Source organism: Gossypium hirsutum, chromosome A04 (genome assembly GCF_007990345.1).
Source record: "Gossypium hirsutum isolate 1008001.06 chromosome A04, Gossypium_hirsutum_v2.1, whole genome shotgun sequence".
NCBI classification, from domain to species: Eukaryota; Viridiplantae; Streptophyta; class Magnoliopsida; order Malvales; family Malvaceae; genus Gossypium; species Gossypium hirsutum.
The window spans coordinates 7,694,914-7,714,369 of record NC_053427.1 but is presented as its reverse complement, the minus strand read 5'-3'; the positions used below and the strand labels follow the sequence as shown (position 1 = coordinate 7,714,369).

Sequence of the window (19,456 nt, the reverse complement as noted above, 5' to 3'; positions counted from 1 at the left end):
ACTCGAAAAATATAATCGAGAAACCGAAATGACCCAAACATGAAACAAACCCGAACTTGAAAAGAGCTGAAAATTTTAAGCAATCCATTTTGAAAGAAAGGTGAATTTCAACACTTATAAATTGTTAAATTCGGGTTTTGAATATCAGATAGGAGTACATGCATTTTTAATTTTTATAAGTTTTTTTTTTATGTATTTGGAGAATTTATAAAAAAAAATTGGGTGCCAGATATGAATACTTCAACAGAAACATTCATTGAACATGAGTATCGGATATGGATACTTCAAAAACAAAAAGTCAGAAAGACATAGGTTTTAAGCAATGTTGGAAATCATCCAGAATTTTGAAAATTGCAATGAATTTCTCAAGAACAAATTCAAAGGACACCAAAATGTCATAAGAGAAACCAGCACCGTATTCAGCATTTTGCCTGATCAAGATTTTCAATATATATATATATTAACATGAAAATTAGATTCAGAATACAAACTTGTTATCACCTTTAGCTTTGTTGATGAAACTGGCACATAGATCTTCCATTTCCATATCCACCCTGCAAAATAGAAATTCTATAATTAGATTTCCTAATTTAGGATGGAATTTTATTTACAGTGGATTAATACATATAATGAATACTAGACTCTTTAACCTGCCAGAATGGAAGCATAGCAAAAGGCTCTTTATTAAGTTTCATAAGATTAGATCAGAATAATGAGGGGAAAAGATAAGAATTTGCATGATACTTCCACGGGCATATTCCATTTTTTTTTACAAGTTTCTATTATTTGGAGGATCTTTATAAGGTCATATCCCAAACCCATTTTCAGATAAGTGCCGGACACACGTCCTTCAAGAAAAACGAAAACAAGACACCTAGGTTGTTCATGCAGTATGCAAATTTTAGCGTGTAAGTTCAGATACTTGCAGAAAACCGATTCCAATGAAGTCCAATGAAGTACAAGAACAGAATTATAAAATGATCATATAAAACTAGCCTGCCAAATTCAGAACTTGATTTACCATTTTAGAAGCATGATTTCAGAAGCAATGCCTGGTTCTCAAATCCTTGTATTCGCTTTCAACACTACACTTCCCAAAGATCCAACATTTTGGTTGCATGCATTGAATGACCCAAATGGCAGGCATGGAAAGTTAAAAGCAAAACATGATCCAGGGTGGTGCCCCAAATGGTGTTGTTGTCGAAGAAGCATTAAGAAATTATGCGGAGCTGCAGAAGAGAAAAATGGCAAACCCAGACTTCACATTGAAGAAGGCAAGTTGGTTTTTGAATCCATAAGCATAAAACAGCTACTCTAATAATCAGGCACCGGACATTGCAGCCAAATCTGCTAATTTCGTACGGCCAAGGCGTGTTACAAGTTCCAGGGAGATGAAGTGTTTCGGTAAATCTTCAAATTCTTCTTCTTTCAGATTGTATTTTGGTTGAAGCTCTTTTGCTTCAGAATTAGCTGCATCAGCCTCTGCAAGTAGAAGGTTGGCTTCTTCCTCATCGCCCAACTCTAGAGCTGCTGATCTTTCCGCTGTAGCAGCACCAGCAATTAGAAGTAACCTCTGGAACCTAGCCATTGCCAATTCTTTTTCTTTTGATAAAATCAGTCCTTCAATTTCCTGCAATTTATCCACAGTACACTTTATCTCTTCCTCCAGTTTCCCAAGATCCAACACAGCTTTGTCCATTTCGATCTGTACACTTTCCTTTTCAGTGCTTAAAGATTTTGCTTCAGCAGCTAATCGTGCAGCTTCCTTGAAATTTCTCGAAGCAGCAGCAACCTTCTTTTCTGCTTCAAGCTCTGGAACCATTTTGTCTATGAAATAGACCCTCTGCTTTAAAGATGCTATATTCTGCTGAATGCTCGATTTTGTTGAAGATAATTCCTAAAATCCATAGAGGGGAAATTTAATCAACTACTAGCACCATAGAAGGGAGGGGAAAAAGAGAAACAAATACTGAAATCTTGTGTACTACGATTATTAGCAGGTACTAAAATCAAATGAAACTGACTACTATACAAGATCATGGTATTTAACAATCCACAGATTGATTTTCATGATACTGAAATTGTTCAATAGGAAGAACTGGTTATTGATAAATTCGTTAATGATATTAAGGATGAGTATATGATGCTTTCCTAGATGTATGATTACAGTATGTTGATAAAGAACTAATCCAAGGCAAGATGAGAAATTCAATCTAAATTGTGTGTGTTCAAATTCGCAAAGTAGGACCATTAGATAGTGCTTTACAACAGCTTGAGGGTGAGAATCTCATATTGGATGAAGGAAATAAGAATGTACCTCATGTTGGGAGTCAAAAGATGAAGTAATGGAACATAAACAATATAGCAAAATCTGTATCTTTTATATATTGGAGAACAAAAATGAACCTGCAAGGAGGCTCTCGCTGTAGAAGCCTCAAGTTGAAGTATTTGGACATCCTTAGAAAGCTTCTCTTCAGTCTTCGCGAGCCTCACTTTATCTTCCATGGACTTCAAAACAGAGGATAGCAAACTTTTTCTTAGTCCAACAACTTCCTGGTACATTTTTGCTTCTCCTACAGAAATCTCGGCAAGTTCCTTGAGTTTAATCCCCCTATATTTTTCTTCAGCAAGGAGTTTGTCGATTTCTTCCTTTTTCTTTGATAGAGTTTCACTGTCTGTTCCCATCTGGGAAAGATGAGACTGTAAGCTTTCATACTTGGAGTCAATGCTCGATTGCATCTCTTGAAACCCAGAGATTGTATCAGCAATCCTTTGATCTACTTGTTTCATTTTAGATTCATTTTCAGCAATTTCCTTTTCCTTTTCTTTCACTAAGCCAATTAGTTTTTGCAGTTCATCGGTCAAGATATCCTTTTGATCACAGAGAAATTCTTTTTCTCTCTTATCATCTTCAATCAAGCTGTCAAGGGAAGTGTTGAATGCCGCACGAGCATTGTCTACTAAATGTGCCTCAATTTGTAATTCTATCTTGTTCAACTCCAAGGCTTCAGTCGAAGAAAGCCATTTCTCCCATTCTTCTGAAGATTGAGCTTCTGATTTCTTGAAAACCGAATCAGCATTACTCATAGCATCCTATGGGAAGAGAAACAAGGATCAGAACCGAAAAGCACAACCATGTAATAGTGGAATCCCCCTCATAACACATAAGCTAGCAATTACTTGTAAAAAAATCACTACATATATAAGCAAATTAGATCTATGAAAGATTAATACGATAAGCCATTGGGCAATTTTGCCATTGATGGCTGGATGACTGACCTCAGAGAAACCATGGAGCAAAGTGGCACACTCCTCCTCAACCGCAATCTGGCAGTTGAGAACCTCGAGCATTTTGGAATCAATAGCATTGCATTGAGCCTCAGCATCTCGAAGAGCAGTCAGAAGAGATTGTTTATCCTTGTCAGCAGCAGCAAGGCTCTCATTGATCCTATCAGCAGCCTCGAAATCTTCAGCTTCACAAGCGTCCTCCAATCGCTTTTCAAGCTCCCCATGTCTAATAGTCGCTAAATGAAGATCATCAGCAGCCTTCCTTCTCCTCCTGATGGAGTCCTTGCGAGCTGCAGATACGGAGACAGCCAATTCACGAGCATGGTTGAGCTTATAAAAAATCCGGGCCTTGATTTGCTCAAATCGGGATTCAGCATCATCAACAGATTGTTGTTGTTGTTGCTGTTGCTGCTGAGCCTGGCCTTGATGGAGTTCTGAATCAGACTCTGAAACCAATGATACTGTAGTACTTGTAGTCGCACTGGTATGAAGAGAAGGAGATGGTTGCACATGATTGTTAACATTGTGACCATTCAAATTATCATCAGTCCGATCATCTGTACCATATCCAATCCCAGATCCGGTACCAGTATCAGTACCATGACTATCTTCAGCATCAAAATTATTAATCTGGTGATCTCTACCATATCCAATCCTGAATCCAGTAGCTTTCTTTTTCTTTCGAAAAGTTGAAGATGTCTGCCGAGCGAAGGCAGTAGCAGAAGGTGGCCCTGGTTCAGGCTCATGTTTGGCTTCGGGTTGGAGTTCAGGCTGATCGAGTGGGGTTTGAAGAACAAGGTCAGAGAACAGATTCTCATCAAGGGGCTCCTGAATCCCTTGATGCTGCTGCTTTGAATTTAGTGAATCGGGTTTGGGTTCGGGTTCGGATTCAGGTTTGAGTTCTAGTTTGGGATGATCAAGATCTTGCTTTTGCTCTAATTCATGGTCTTCTACCAACTGGGATGGTGTAAAAAGCACCATCCCTTCAAACAAAGAATCCATATCATCAACATCCATCTCCATATTCCTATTTTCTGTGATTCCACCTCCACCGGCCATCTCCATTTCAGCCTTCTTTCCCTAAATATTTTCCCACCAACCAAACAGAACACAAACCCAGAAAATCACATATCAAACAGAACATTCAAAAGCAATAATTCAACACCCAGACTGATAAAAAAGAAAAATAAAGAAACCGATCAAGATCTTATTGCAATGATTTCAAAAATTTGACCCTGAGCTTGATTCAAATTCAACTAAAACCCCACACTAACAACACTCGAAAACACCATTACTACAGAGATTTAGGCTTATCTACAAAAATTCAATAGAAAAAACAATTAAAAAAAATTCTCTTTTCATACCTGTTTTCAAATGGAATGTTGATAATTTACTTTGATCCAAGTTCTGCCAAGAAGTATCCTCACTTTGTAAAATTCTCTTTGCATTTTTGTCATTCACATTTATGGGCTTGGGCTATTTTATTCAGATTTCATTTCTAGGCCTCTTTCCTTTTTACTTCTGGTCTTTAAAGTGAAAAAAAGTAAATTTAATACTTGGTTACAAAATAATTATTTAATTATTCGACTTTATCTTTTCAGCCTTACATAACGTGGCAAATTTTAAAATTGATATATTAATAAATTTAATTATTAATATTTATATATTTATGTCAATTTAATCTTAAATTTAAAAAATTTAACTTTCAACGTTTACTTATTATATAATTTGATCATTCGTTATAGTTTTATATATTTTTATGTCTGTTTTATTTAAAAAGCTAAAAAATAAAATTTATTGGCTAAATTTGATAAAAAATTGAAATACTCATGTAATACCCCAAAAATTTCTACAGTAAGATATTATCCTTAATTTAGTAAAATAAGGAAATAAAGTGACAAGAAGAGAAAAATTGAGTTATGTCACTAGGAAGTATATTATGACATACTGATTCAAGAAAGGACTAAATTATAAAAGTGAGAAAAGTTTTATGGCTCAATAGTAAATACTCAAAATTTGAAGGATTAAAGTGTAAATATGAAAAAGTTGAAGGACTAATAATGCAAATATTTTAAGGGTGGAATAATCTAGAAACCAAGGAAAATTGATGAATTAGGACCAAATTGAATAGGTGAAGAGTTATGAGGGACTAAGTTACAATTTTACCAAATTAAGTGATGACTCAAGAATGGAATTTTAAAATATCACAAAGGGCAAAATGATCAATTGGAAGAGAGAGAAATCTAGAAAGTAATGATGATGTTGGTGATATTTTATAATTATTTAATTATTTAATTAGATAATTATTATTTATTTAACATTTTAATAATATATTTTATTATTTTATTATTTTATTTAGCCTATATATATGTGTGTGTGTGTGGAAAAAAAAACATACACACCATCATCCATCTTTTCCATGCACTAACGTGAGAGAAAGAGAGAAAGAAAAAAAGTTTGTTTTCTTTACAATTTGGTTCTTCTATAAAAAATTTACCATTTTCACCCAAAAATCAAAAGAATTTTTATAGCTACCAAGAGAGAAAAATGTTAAGGAGACTATGGTAAGTTATAATATCAAGTTGGATTTAAGAAATGGAAGCTGAAGGAGAGAGAAAATCAAAGATGAAGATTGAAATCAATAAAATAAGGTAAGAACATCATGATTTCAATATATTTTTAAGTTTGATATTATTGAAAAAGCATGAGATTAATGTTAATGTAGAGTTTCCTTACATATGGTCATATGTTTTTGATATATTAGTGAAGAGAAAGCAAGAGAAAGTGATGAGAAATAGCGTAGAGAAAGAAAATAAGGGTGTTATAAACATGGTAAATAATATCTTGCACTAAAACAATTTTGGACAGCAACAGTAGTCTTACTTTGAAAAATCACCAAAAATTGTAAAAATCGAATTATAGGATGAATAAAATATGAAATTAAATCTTATTAAGTCTAGTTTATTATAGAATAAATTATGTAAGCAATGGAATTGTAAATCATGAGATATAATAAATTTTGTGAGATAAGGTCAGAATGAATTCGGGTTCCCCTGTTCTGACTTTGGAAAATCATAAAAAATTGTAGAAAAATAATTAGGGCTTAAATTTTTATTTTTAGAAATATGAATGAGTCTATTTTCAAGAGAAATAAACGGTACCATCATTTGAATTCTGTACGAGAAGATAATTAATTTTTAGTGAAGAAATGTCAGAACTGTTAGACAGTTGAATAGGGGTAATTTTAAAGAATAAACTGTACTTATTGGTTTAACCAAAAATTCTGAAAGGTTTATGGTAAGAAGATATGTGAGTCTAGTTTCAGGAAAAATTAGCGGATCTTGATTTGGAGTTCTTTATCTTAATATAAAAATAATTTAGTGACTATGATACGGATGGACAGCTTTAAATATACATATAAGTAAATAGTGAAATTATAAATAATGTTACTTATAAGCATGTTATATACATTAAGGATGTGGAATGGAAAGGAGGAGGAGGAAAATATATATGAATATTCAGCTAGAATGGCTAATTTGCATGTTTTAAGCTTAAGGACTAAATTGAATAAAAGTAAAAATTTCGGGGCAATTTTGTAAAAATGTCAAAAATGACCAAATTAAAGGGAATGAATTGTTTTATTATCTAAATTAATAAATTGAATGAAATTGTCAATTTAAGATAGGGTGAAAATTGGGAAAATAGTAAATTACCAAAATGCCTCTGAATCTTGATATTTCTGCAATTTTGCCAGGTAAGTTTGTATAACTTAAATTATATTCTTGAATACTTGAAATGTATGTTATTGATGTGAATATGATTTAAATATCTCTTGTATGAAAATTGATGAAACATTGATATATTTGATAAAAAGGGGGAAGAAACCCCAGTTGAACGAAAAGGAATTGACGGTAAAAAGGATCTAGCCCAGACGGGTGATCCTATCCTGATATAGCCCTCCCGAAAAATATGTGGAAAATGGATTTAGCTCGGACGGGTAATCTGAATTAGGGTCTAAATTTAGCCTGGACCGGTAATTCAGACCCAAGCTCATTAGAGTAATTGTCGTTGCAGGGGATTTAGCCTAGACTGGTAATCCCACTGTAAGGATGAGGTTCGCGGGAGTGTACTCTCTGATATGAAATGTGTAAGACCATGGTTGAAAGATACCATGGCAACCTGATATGAAATGTGTAAGACCATGGTTGAAAGATACCATGACAACCTGATATGAAATGAGTAAAACTATGGTTGAAAGATACCATGGCAACCTGATATGAAATGTGTAAGACCATGGTTGAAAGATACCATGACAACGTGACATGAAATGAATAAAACCATGGTTGAAAGATACCATGGCAACGTGACGGGAAAATGAATAAGACCATGGTTGAAAGATACCATGACAACATGACAGAAAATGAGTAAGACCATAGTTGAAAGACACTATGGAATCATGTCAAAGATAAATAAGACCGTGGATGGGAGACACTATGACATTTATTGAACAACTGATATTCAGGTAATATGTATCGAAGACGAATGGTTATATGAAATGGTTGTGTGAAATGTTTACAAGAACTGGTCATATGGAAATATATGTACAAAATAGTTGTATGAAATAATTATGAAGATAGATAAACGAAATAAGTATAAGTACATGGAATATAATTTATGTTAAGTTTGATATAAATTATTACCGGAATAAATATACATAAAATATATGGAAATGATGGAGCATGAAATATTGATATAATGAAATGAATGATATATACTTATGAAAAACCAATAAGAGAATGATATGTTTTATGACATGTACATATATGATTATCTTTGATATGTTGATACAAGGAAATTATGTAAGTAAAGACAATTATTAAACTCAAGTGTGACATGTCGAGAAAATAAGTATATCAATGTTAAATTTATATGAAATATGTACTAGTATACTAACAATGTTGCTGTTTGATGCTTAGACGAGTGCCAAGCTGTTGATTGAATGGTAATATATTTATTTATATGATGTATTGAATCGATAAGTATTTAATTGAAATTTTTTAAGTGATCTGCAAATTCTAGTAATGCTCTGAAATTCTATTTCGATGGCGGATACGGGTTAGGGTTGTTATAACCTAAAAGCCCCAAATCATAATTTTCACCTTTTCTTTAATTATCTGGTTCTCATTGTTGGATAAGAAACTAATGGCTAAGATGACTCAATATTCGTTCACTCGTTCTTCATCGATTTAATAAAAGAATGCACTTGAATTATTCGACGTGGATTCAGGTGAGTTGCTCTTGTTATCATTTCCTATCTTTTTTCTTTTCTTCTACAATTATATACTTATAAAGCAAAAACATATATATACATACATAAATATACTATAGCAAAGTTATGATTAGGGATGACAATTATTTGTTAAAATTAACTATTTGCTAGTAGATACGAATAGATCCCCTTGAATATCCATTATTCAAATCCGTACCCCTATAGTTGTAAAAATATCCTTTGATATCCTATTTGAATCTATTGATTACAAAATAAATACTTAGGAAATAAAAGTTAAAGACTACAAGATTAATTAAGTTAACTGAGTTTGATTAAAAATGAATATTTTATCTTACAATAGTTTTTGTAATTAAATAATGAAAAGAAATATATTTTTCATCATGAAAATATTTATGTATTTTTGAAAAATGAATTCACGAAAATAACGTAAAATGTTTTACTTATAATCATTTAAACAAAACAAAATATTATATTTTTTAGAAAATAATATTATTTTCCAAAAAATCATTTTCCGAAATTTATTTTCACTCAATCAAATAAACCCTAAATTTGATTGAATTTTACACTTTTAAGGAGTTAAAAGTTCTGAGCAGCCGAAAGTTAAACCGATGCTATTGTCGTTGCAACAGATGTTGATTTTCCCCTATACCACCAACAAGATTCTCACTTACTACACAAATCAGAATAAAATCAACAAAATTGAAAATGAACACTAAAACTCATTCTAGTTTACAAAATCTTTTATCACTGTACAATGGTTATGTACACACTGATTCACATTGCAAATGATGATCTTTACACAATTTGTGAAACATTTTAGAGCAAGATTGATTTATTAGTGTACAATGAGATCCATAAATAAGGTGGCAGTGAATATATCTGCAGAAAAGCCCTTACTAACCATTTCCGTAAGAAGTTGCGTTGCCTTTGAGGTATAGCTGTTTTGAAGGAACCCTCGGATCATTACATTATAACAGCAACTGTTAGGCGAACAATCATTACCTCCCATGCTCCCAAACATCTTATATGCTTCATCTGGCAATCCCTCTTTACACAGTATATTAATCATTACACAATATGTGTAAACATTTGGTTTTAAACCATTGTCTGAGATTTGATGAAATAATTCCCTGGCAACTTCGATATGCCCAGCTTTGCACAACCCATTAATTAGGATAGTATACGGGACAATATCAAGTTTCAACCCACTGTTTTGCATTGCTTGAAAAAGTTTCAATGCCTCTTTGAGATTACCTGCTTTGCATAAGCCATCTAGGAAAATAAAAAACGTTACTATATTTGGAACTTGTCCAGAAGCAAGCATCTTTCTAAAAAGTTCACAAGCAGTTGAAACTTTCCCTAACTGAAACATACTTTGCACAAGAGTGTTGTATGTGACAGTATTCGGGATTGGTCCCTTTTGAGATATTTCATGAAAGAGTTCCATTGCTTCGTCTAACCTCTTCGCTTTGCAATATCCATTGATCATGGTGCTGTAAGTAACTATATCAGGTGCACAACCCATCTCAATCATCAAGTTGAAAACTCTTCTAGCTTTATCCATTTCGTTCTGCAAGCAATGGCCGTTGATTAATGCATTATGGGTAACAACATTAGGCTCAATGCCTCGCTTTATCATTGCGTCAACGATATCCTCAGCTTCAGAGACCATTCCTTCCTTGCAATGTGCATCAACCAATATACTATATGTAACAACATTGGGCTCAATGCCTTGCTTTCTCATTGTGTCAACGATCTCTATAGCTTTAGAAATCGTTCCTTCCTTGCAAAGTGCATCGATCAATATATTATACGTGACAATATTAAGTAAAATATTGTTATCCACCATTTCATTCAAAAGCCTTGTTGCCTCCTCCAGCTGGCCCAAATTTACACATACCATGAATTAAGCAACTGTAAGTAAAGATATTTGGTCTAATGCCTTTAAGCTTCAGTTCGGAGAAGAGATCGAGAGCCTCCTTCAACAACCCTTTCTTAAAAAGACAGTCAAGGATGGTACTATATGCTACAATATTAGGTTCAAAACCTCTGCTTTCCATCAGCCTTAGAAACCTAACAGCTCTACCAGTATTACCGGTCTTACACAACCCCTTAAGTACTGTACTGTAAACAATCAAGTTAGGTTGATACCCTCTTTCAGTCATTCCATCAAACATACTAACAGCCTCAGAAATCTTATTTTGATTACAAAGTCCATTAATCAAGGTTGAAAAAGTTACAGCACTAGGTTCAAAACCTAACTTCAGCATTTTCCCCAAAACAGACAACCCAAAATCAATTCGACCTAATTGACAAAAGCAATTAATCAAGATGTTCAAAGAATAAACATCGTGGGAAACTCCCAATAATTCGATCCGTCTATACATAGAAACAGCAATGGCATAATGTTTCATCCTAACAATGGCTCCTAATAATTTATTAAATTCCACAATTGAAGGCTTTGGGTACTTTTCAATCATCTTATTGAACAAAATCAAAGCATGATCAACATTATCGAAGCGGTGGTCTCTTTTTCCCTTTCCTCTAACGGGCATGGACACGGGTTTCTTACTTAGGCCTTCGATGTGGGTAGCAATGGTGTTAGAAGAAGAAGAAAAAGAGTGGAAATTAGAAAGATGGCTTCCAGCATTAACAACCGAGCGAAGAATAAAAGAAGAAGGAAGCTTACCCATATCTTGAAAGTAAGCAAAATGGAAAACCAAAGAGAGCTGAGCTTGAAAATGAAACCTTATTTCGATTGTTTTGAAATAGCAGTAACAGAGAGCCTGATTTTCGTTGTTTTTTACTACTATTGTATCCTTTCTTCGGCGGTGGCACCCCCACAATATCTACCAGAGATTTCAGCTTCCTCACCTTACTGTCTGCTCTTGTGTCGATGGTGGATGGATGATTAGAAACATCAACGTTGGACACCTCTCCCATAGCCCTAACATTCAGGCCTAATTCACATTATCAGAGTTTCGGTTCCCACAATTAGATTAGAACAATAAGCAGAGCTAAGAGACTGGCCCAAAGCATCCACGTCCAAAGAATGGTTAGCTTTACTTAAGCCCAACTCAACTGTATCTTTATCAATTAGCTTCTTCTCTTTTGTTTTGTCCAACGGCAAAATCAGTTTCCGAGTTGATTACTACTCGCTTTTTTTTTTCCCTTTCATCAACCCGCTCTTTCTTTTTTCTCCTTATTTACTCCATGTGCCTCTCTTTTCAATTTACAGATATATTTTACAGTATCTTTGCTGCCTTTAAAAGTTGTAGTAGACAAATGACAGTACATATTGACACTAAAATTCCACCGGCCACCAACACTTTTGAAACAACTATACAATGCAGAGTTTGAAGACATGAAACATTGACATCACGAAGTTTTTTTTTTTAATACAAACTATCATAATTTTAAACAGTAAACATTTATATTATTTAATTTTTATTTTCATAATCATAGTATTTTTCAAACATTATAAATTTAGTAATAAATGCACACCATAAAAAAACTAATTAACATAATATTGAGTTGTTATCGTCTATCAATCAGATGGTAACTTAGTTGAATAATTATAAAAAAATCTTTCTTTTTATGCTATAATTAAAAGGCTGATTGAGCTGGTGTTACCAATCAATCGAGTTCCAACTCAGTTGAGCAATTGTAAAAAAATAATTTATTTTATAAAATAATCAATATTATTATGAGGGTATTTTTTTGTCATTTTAAATTAGTAAAATCTAAAATAAAAAAATCATTTGATGGGATTCAAACCCAAAACACCATAATATTTAACATTTTAATTTTATGATTTCAACGGAAGTTTGCTTTGTTTTTTATATTATTTTAAAAATATATATTTGTTAAATAATTTCTTTTAACCATGTCTTGAGTGTGCCATAATCTTAGATTATATTTATTGATTGTATTATGTTCGTATCATATTTTTATACTTGGGTTCTAAATTATAAAATTCAAATTAAAAGTAATAAATAGCAAAATCTAACATAAACCACTAGTGATGGATTTAATTTATCGAATCTTGGATTATGTTTCGTAAAAAAATTAGGAAAATATAAGATTATAGATGGAATGCAAAATACCTTGTTTGGTTTATTTGCTTGGAATGAAAAATTCATGTATTCGGTTAATGAAATATAGGATTACCGGAAAACAAATTTTACTATATTTTCATTCTTATAATTTTTTTTTACAAGTTCACTTCCTTTTAACATTTTTTAGTCTTTAACTTTTTCATAAAATTTTACGGGGTATAATTACAATTTTTAAAAATTTTAAGAGTTTAATGATAATCTTTTAAAAGAACTAGGGGTTTGATTAAAATTTTTAAAAATTTGTGAGATTAATGAGAATGCTTAAAAAAATTAGGAGTATTTAATTAAATCTTTCAAAAAATCCAAGAGTTTTTTTACATGGGATCCAAGCAAATACCAAATCCTAACACTATGGAGGAAGAAAAAAAAAAGATTAGAGAAAAGAGGTTATGTATATTTATTTTATTTTGATAGATAAATTAGTAAAATAAAAATTTCTAATAATTATTTTCACTAAAGGACTTAGAAAATATAAATAATTTTTTTTCTTAAATATTATTATATCAAAAGCTTGGGAACATCAAAGCTAACAGCTTTTTCAATGAACCAATCTCAATTTTAGCAATAGCTTCAGATGTCTCGTGCATGACTTCTGTGCTGCACTCTTTGAGAAATTAATTTTAGCAATAGCTTCAGATACATCACATTGTGCGGGAAGCCAATGCGTTTGGCCTTAGCAGGCTGCTGAATCCACCGGCTGCACTGGAGAGCATTCTTTGCAAGGACAGTACTGGGACTGCTGGGGATAGGCTGCATGGGTAATAACTTTCCGTAGTTTTTCCCTTCATTATTCTACCCCCCAAAAAAATCACTACCCTTAATCACCTTAATATTTATTTCAATTCCTTTTATTCTCAACTCATGTTTAGTTGTTCATACAAATGCCCCTGCTTTAAAATCCACAAGCAATATTGGATTTCCACTAATTTCTTAACATCACCACCAACAAGATCAAGAAGTTGCTAAAATCAAGATGAACAAGCTACACAAGTCAGAACAAAATCAACAATATTGAAAATAGACACTAAACCTCTTTCTAGTTTCCACAATCTTTTATCACTGTGCAATGGTTATGTACAACTGATTCACATTGCAAGTGATGATCTTTACACAATTTGTGAAAAATTTCAGAGCAAGATTGATTTATTAGAGTGTATGATAAGATCCATAAACAAGGTGGCAGTGATTATATCTGCAGAAAAGCCCTTACCAACCATTTCCATAAGAAGTTGCGTTGCCTTTGAAGTATAGCTGTTGCGAAGCAACCCCCGAATCATTACATTATAACAGCAGCTATTAGGCAAACAGTCATTATCTCCCATGCTCCCAAACAACCTGTATGCTTCATCTGGCAATCCCTCTTTACACAATCCATTAATCATTATACAATATGTGTAAACATTCAGTTTTAAACCAATGTCTGAGAGTTGATGAAATAATTCCTTTGCAACTTCGATATGCCCAGCTTTGCACAACCCATTAATTAGGATAGTATATGGGACAATATCAAGTTCCAACCCACTGTTTTGCATTGCTTGAAAAAGTATCAATGCCTCTTTGAAATTACCTGTTTTGCATAAGCCATCTAGCAAAATAAAAAACGTTACTATATCTGGAAGTTGTCCAGAAGCAAGCATCTTTCTAAACAGTTCACATGCAGTTAAAACTCTCCCTAATTGAAACATATTCTGCAAGAGAGTGTTGTATGTGACAATATCCGGGATTGGTCCCTTTAGAGATATTTCATGAAAGAGTTCCATCGCTTCGTCTAACCTCTTAGCTTTGCAATATCCACTGATCATGGTGCTGTAAGTAACTATATCAGGTGCACAACCCTTATCAATCATCAAGTTGAAAACTCTTCTAGCTGTATCCATTTTGTTCCGCATGCAATGGCCGTTGATTAATGCATTATGGGTAACAACATTAGGCTCAATGCCTCGCTTTATCATTGCGTCAAAAATATCCTCAGCTTTAGAGAACATCCCTTCCTTGCAATGCGCATCAACCAATGTATTATACGTGACAACATTGGGCTCAATCCCTTGCTTTCTCATCATGTCAACGGTCTCTACAGCTTTAGAAATCGTTCCTTCCTTGCAAAGTGCATCAATCAATATATTATATGTGACAATATTAAGTGAAATATTGTTATCAACCATTTCATTTAAAAGGCTTGTTGCCTCCTCCAGCCGGCCCAAATTACACATACCATGAATTAAGCAATTGTAAGTAAAGATATCTGGTCTAATGCCTTTAACCTTCACTTTTGGAGAAGATATGGAGAGCCTCCTTCAACAACCCGTTCTTACAAAGACAGTCAAGGATGGTATTATACGCTACAACATTAGGTACAAAACCTCTGCTTTCCATCAGCCTTAGAAACCTAACAGCTCTACCAGTATTACCGGTCTTACACAATCCCTTAAGCATTGTATTGTAAACAATCAAATTAGGTTGATACCCTCTTTCAGTCATTCCATCGAACATACTAACAGCCTCAGAAATCTTATTTTGATTACAAAGTCCATTAATCAAAGTTCAAAAAATTACAACATCAGGCTCAACACCTAACTTCAGCATTTTCCCCAAAACAGAAAACCCAAAATCAGTTCGACCTAATTGACAAAAGCAATTAAGCAAGATGCTCATAGAATAACCATCGTGGGAAACTCCCAATAAATCGATCTGTCTATACATAGAAACAACAATGGCATAATGTTTCATTCTAACAATGGCTCCTAATAATTTAGTGAATTCCACAATTGAAGGCTTTCGATACTTGTCAATCATCTTATTGAACAAAATCAAAGCATCATCAACACTATCGAAGGGATAATCTTTTTTCCCCTTTCCTCTAACAGGCATGGACATGGGTTTGTTACTTAAGGCTTCGATGTGGGTAGCAATGGTGTTAGAAGAAGAAGAAAAAGAGTGGAAATTAGAAAGATGGCTTCCACCATTAACAACTGAACGAAGAATGAAAGAAGAAGGAAGCTTACCCATATCTTGAAAGTAAGCAAAGAGAGGAGAGGTTGAAAATGAAAGCAGAAATGGCGGCGGCAGCAGCAGAAGAAGTGCAAATTTTGGGTTGCGAAGTGGTGTTTAGGGGAGCGTAATTGGCCATGTTTAAGCTTTCCTGCAAAAAGATTTGCGCTTTTTATTTTAAGAATATAAAGAAGCATTAAATACCTCTTTTAAAATTAAAGCAACCTTTCTTTGATTAACACGTACAACTATTGAAAGGAAATATTATGCTTTAATTTTGGCACTTGAGTAGATTACCTGAATAAATTTAAATTAAATAATTTTAACTAAATCTTATGATACTGAATGATATGGTACTCGTGCGGAATAGGATACGAATTTAACCTAATTTCTAGACTAATATAAATTGAAATGAGAAATAACGAAAGTAAATTAGTTGTCACAAAGAGCACTCAAATGAAATGAAAACAAAAGAAAGATGAACCGACTAATAAAGAGTCAAATAGAGAACGAATTAAGGTTTCTTGGATGGAAAAAAAACTATCCTTAAACCTCAAGAACATGCACCAACCAGATATGGAAAAACAAAACACAAACAGATTTGTTAAAATAAATGTTAAAGACAAAAGCAAACTGTTTTGTGCAAGAATGTTTGAAACAACATAAAAAAAATTAAAACTCTTAATTTTGATGTGTTTCTTGATGGAACGAGATAGGAGAACGTCTTTCTTGAAGCAACTTTAACTTAGAACAAAAATCAATAAAATTAGCAAGCTAAAACAACACGAATTAACTTAAATAAGCAAGAAACGATAAATTAATGATAGAAAAGAAAAGATGACGTCCTAAGAAGCTTTGGAAACATTAAGAATCTACAATAATAGTTCTCATTTACTAACATAGTTAAAAAAAAACCTTAAAATTCTCAATGTTAGATTGCACACTTATTAACTAAGGAAAAAATTTAAATTTCAAATTTTACACATTGTATAATTTAATCCTTCGTTCAAGTTTTATATTTTCTTTATGACCATTTCACTTAAAAAACGATAAAAACAAACTTATCAACTAAATTTCATAAAAAAATACTAAAAATGAAAATACCCAAAAGCTAATACTTCAACCATATATATTTTTTTCTATCTAGATACTTAAAAATATATTTCTGTTACTCAAATCACCTCAAATATTAAATCTGTTAAAAAAATTCCAATCAATAATAAGATGTCACGTCTTATGTCCATTTACTCTATTAATTAAAAAAAAAGTCAATTTAACTTTTATAAATTTATTCCAATTGAGTTTTAGTTTGTTTGATATCGACCTTATTGTCAGTATACGAGGAAATGGGTTCGCTTCGAGTACACTAAAATACATTTATCGTTCAATTTAAAATATTATGGATAATTCTAAGCATTGTATCAATAAAAAAATAAATTTATTATTATTTTTTAATAATCTCGTTATAGGCTCTGATCATATCTGCTTCACAATGCCTAGAATTACGTATAGCCCTTTCCCATCCTCAGTATTAAGGTGCTGAAAGCTTTGATTTTTCGACAGGTTGAAAACATTGTCCATTTATCTCACTCCTTTGCAAATTCGAACTAAAGGGTAAGTAAAACAAATGAGCTCTTCTCGGTTCTTTCGCAAGGAGCCTTTTGTTTTCTTCCATGAGTTTCATAAACCATCCTTGTGAGGCATAAATTCCTATCATCTTTGGCTGATGAAATATGGGCTTTACTCCTTTGTATGTGTAACCTTTGAGTATTTGTTTCATCATCTCATAAACTCCTGCAAATAATTTGCATGAAGCCATGAAAAATTTAGCATAAACATGGGCATGTTGCAGATGAATAAGAAGTCAAACACTTGACTCTCAAACTTGGAAATATTCTGATAAACAGATGCATGAAGCACTGTAACCTTCCTTGAAACACGAGCATTTTCAATCTCTTGCCTTGCATATAAAAGTTCACCGTCACGTGCTGAAGATCGTCTTGGCCTCTATTGCCAACAAAGAAGAAAGTGAGAAATCTAGAATCTTAGCTGAATCTTGTAGCTTAATTGAGACCTTGGACATGTATGCTTACCGAAGAGCTAGAAGAATCAATACTCTGAAGCAATAATGAATTCGTCTGGGATACATATATGGTTGATCCAATTTGCAATGGTTTAAGATTCCTATGTTGTGTTCCAATAGAAGTTTCGGCCGTGCTCGTTGAAGGTAAGTTGACACCCGACAATGCGCTAGAAGTCCCTGAACTAAGGTTCGAGTTTTGCAGGCCTTCAGCACCAACTATAGCCGATATAAATGGCACAACACCACCGTAATCAATGGTAGCTTTATAATCGAAGAAGCAGTGGCTTTACAATTTGATTTCGACCTCTAGCAAAGAAGAGAAGGTCCGAATCATAGTTTCAGTTGCAGAAAATTTCAATTCTACCATGCTTGGGGGTTTGAACTTGTTACGGGGTTTGGAACAAGAAAGTTATCACCTTTTGGAATGGAACAGAGAGATTCCTAGACTTTAATCAAAAGTAAAAAAAATCAAGTATTGCCATTCAATTGGCTAATGTGTTATTAGTTTAAATAATTTATAGTGATTAAATTAAGAAAAAAATTAGAGTGACTAAAATAGGATAAATTCTATTTTAGAGTGACATTGGGTGTAATTTATCATTTTTATAATGTTATTAATATGGTTCACTTTTCAATTAACATATTACATGGTTATATTTAATTGAATTCTTATTTCTTTTAGGTTTGGGTGTTTTTTTAAGATAATAGTCAAATTTCAATTTTAGCCCCTAAACTATTTTAAAACTTGAGATTTAATCTATATACTTTAATTCTTGACATAATTTGGTCTATTTACTTTTATAATGCCATTTATAACTCTAAATAGTTAATAATATTAACCGTTTTAATCAAAATAATAAGAAAATTATTTTATCATGAAGAGTTTGATAAAGACACTTAAAGGGGATAAAAACTAAACATGAATTTTTAAAATTAAGAAATAAAAAAAATTAAATTCTTAAAAAAATAAAAAATTAAATTCTAAATGTTCAAAATGTATAAGGACTTGGAATATAATTTAATCTTTAAATATTTATTGTATAGAAGACAAATAAATAATTGATGGGAAGAAATGATGATAAAAGATGGTTGGTTGTATGTCACCGTTTTGTGGATATTTTCTTTTTCTTGTTTATTGCGATTTCGACTCTTCCTTTTTCTGATTTGACAACCATTGGTTGTAGAAATAACTCACCGCTCAACTCCTTCGTTATTATCTTCTACAAAGGAAGGATAGATAGAATTTGTAAATGTGAAGAGTTTATTTTGTTAAATTATTTAGATTAGGATTTAATTGATAAAATGTGAAAGTGTTGAGAACTAAATGTGGTATTATACCAATTAAAAAAAAGCTACAATATTATTTTTGTTATCGATTTAAGAGAGGGTTTCTAAAATAGAATCGTTCAATTTTTTTTTTGTAATTTGGTGAACAAAATAGAAACACGTTAATAGATGTCTGACTAATTGTGTAGTTTACCTTGATACGTATTGTTTCCCAAAAAAAAATAAAAGAAATTATTATAAATTAAAAAATAAAAATAAAAATCTATACTATTAATAAAATCTTTGATTGAATTAGTGTACAAATTAACTAAATATTGACTCGTTTATACTATTAATAAAACTCCTGATTGAATTGGTGTTACGGGTTAACTATGTATCAATTTAGTTAGGAAATGACCAATA

At 32.4% G+C, this 19,456-nt stretch overlaps 1 protein-coding gene and 2 pseudogenes across 1 annotated transcript; all 3 read right to left on the bottom strand.

Annotated features, from left to right (window-relative positions):
* Positions 1-342: 342 nt before the first annotated feature.
* Positions 343-4,773, bottom strand: LOC107948677 (intracellular protein transport protein uso1). The gene is made up of 5 exons (XM_041110838.1): positions 4,653-4,773; positions 3,280-4,368; positions 2,407-3,093; positions 1,022-1,897; positions 343-554 (listed from the first exon to the last, which is right to left on the bottom strand). The coding sequence occupies exons 2-4, from the start codon at positions 4,351-4,353 to the stop codon at positions 1,322-1,324; spliced, it is 2,337 nt and encodes a 778-aa protein (XP_040966772.1). The 5' UTR covers positions 4,354-4,368; positions 4,653-4,773; the 3' UTR covers positions 343-554; positions 1,022-1,321.
* A 4,504-nt stretch (positions 4,774-9,277) lies between these two features.
* Positions 9,278-14,906, bottom strand: LOC107948678 (pentatricopeptide repeat-containing protein At3g22470, mitochondrial-like; annotated as a pseudogene).
* A 46-nt stretch (positions 14,907-14,952) lies between these two features.
* Positions 14,953-15,835, bottom strand: LOC121227907 (putative pentatricopeptide repeat-containing protein At1g12700, mitochondrial; annotated as a pseudogene).
* Between the last annotated feature and the right edge of the window lie 3,621 nt (positions 15,836-19,456).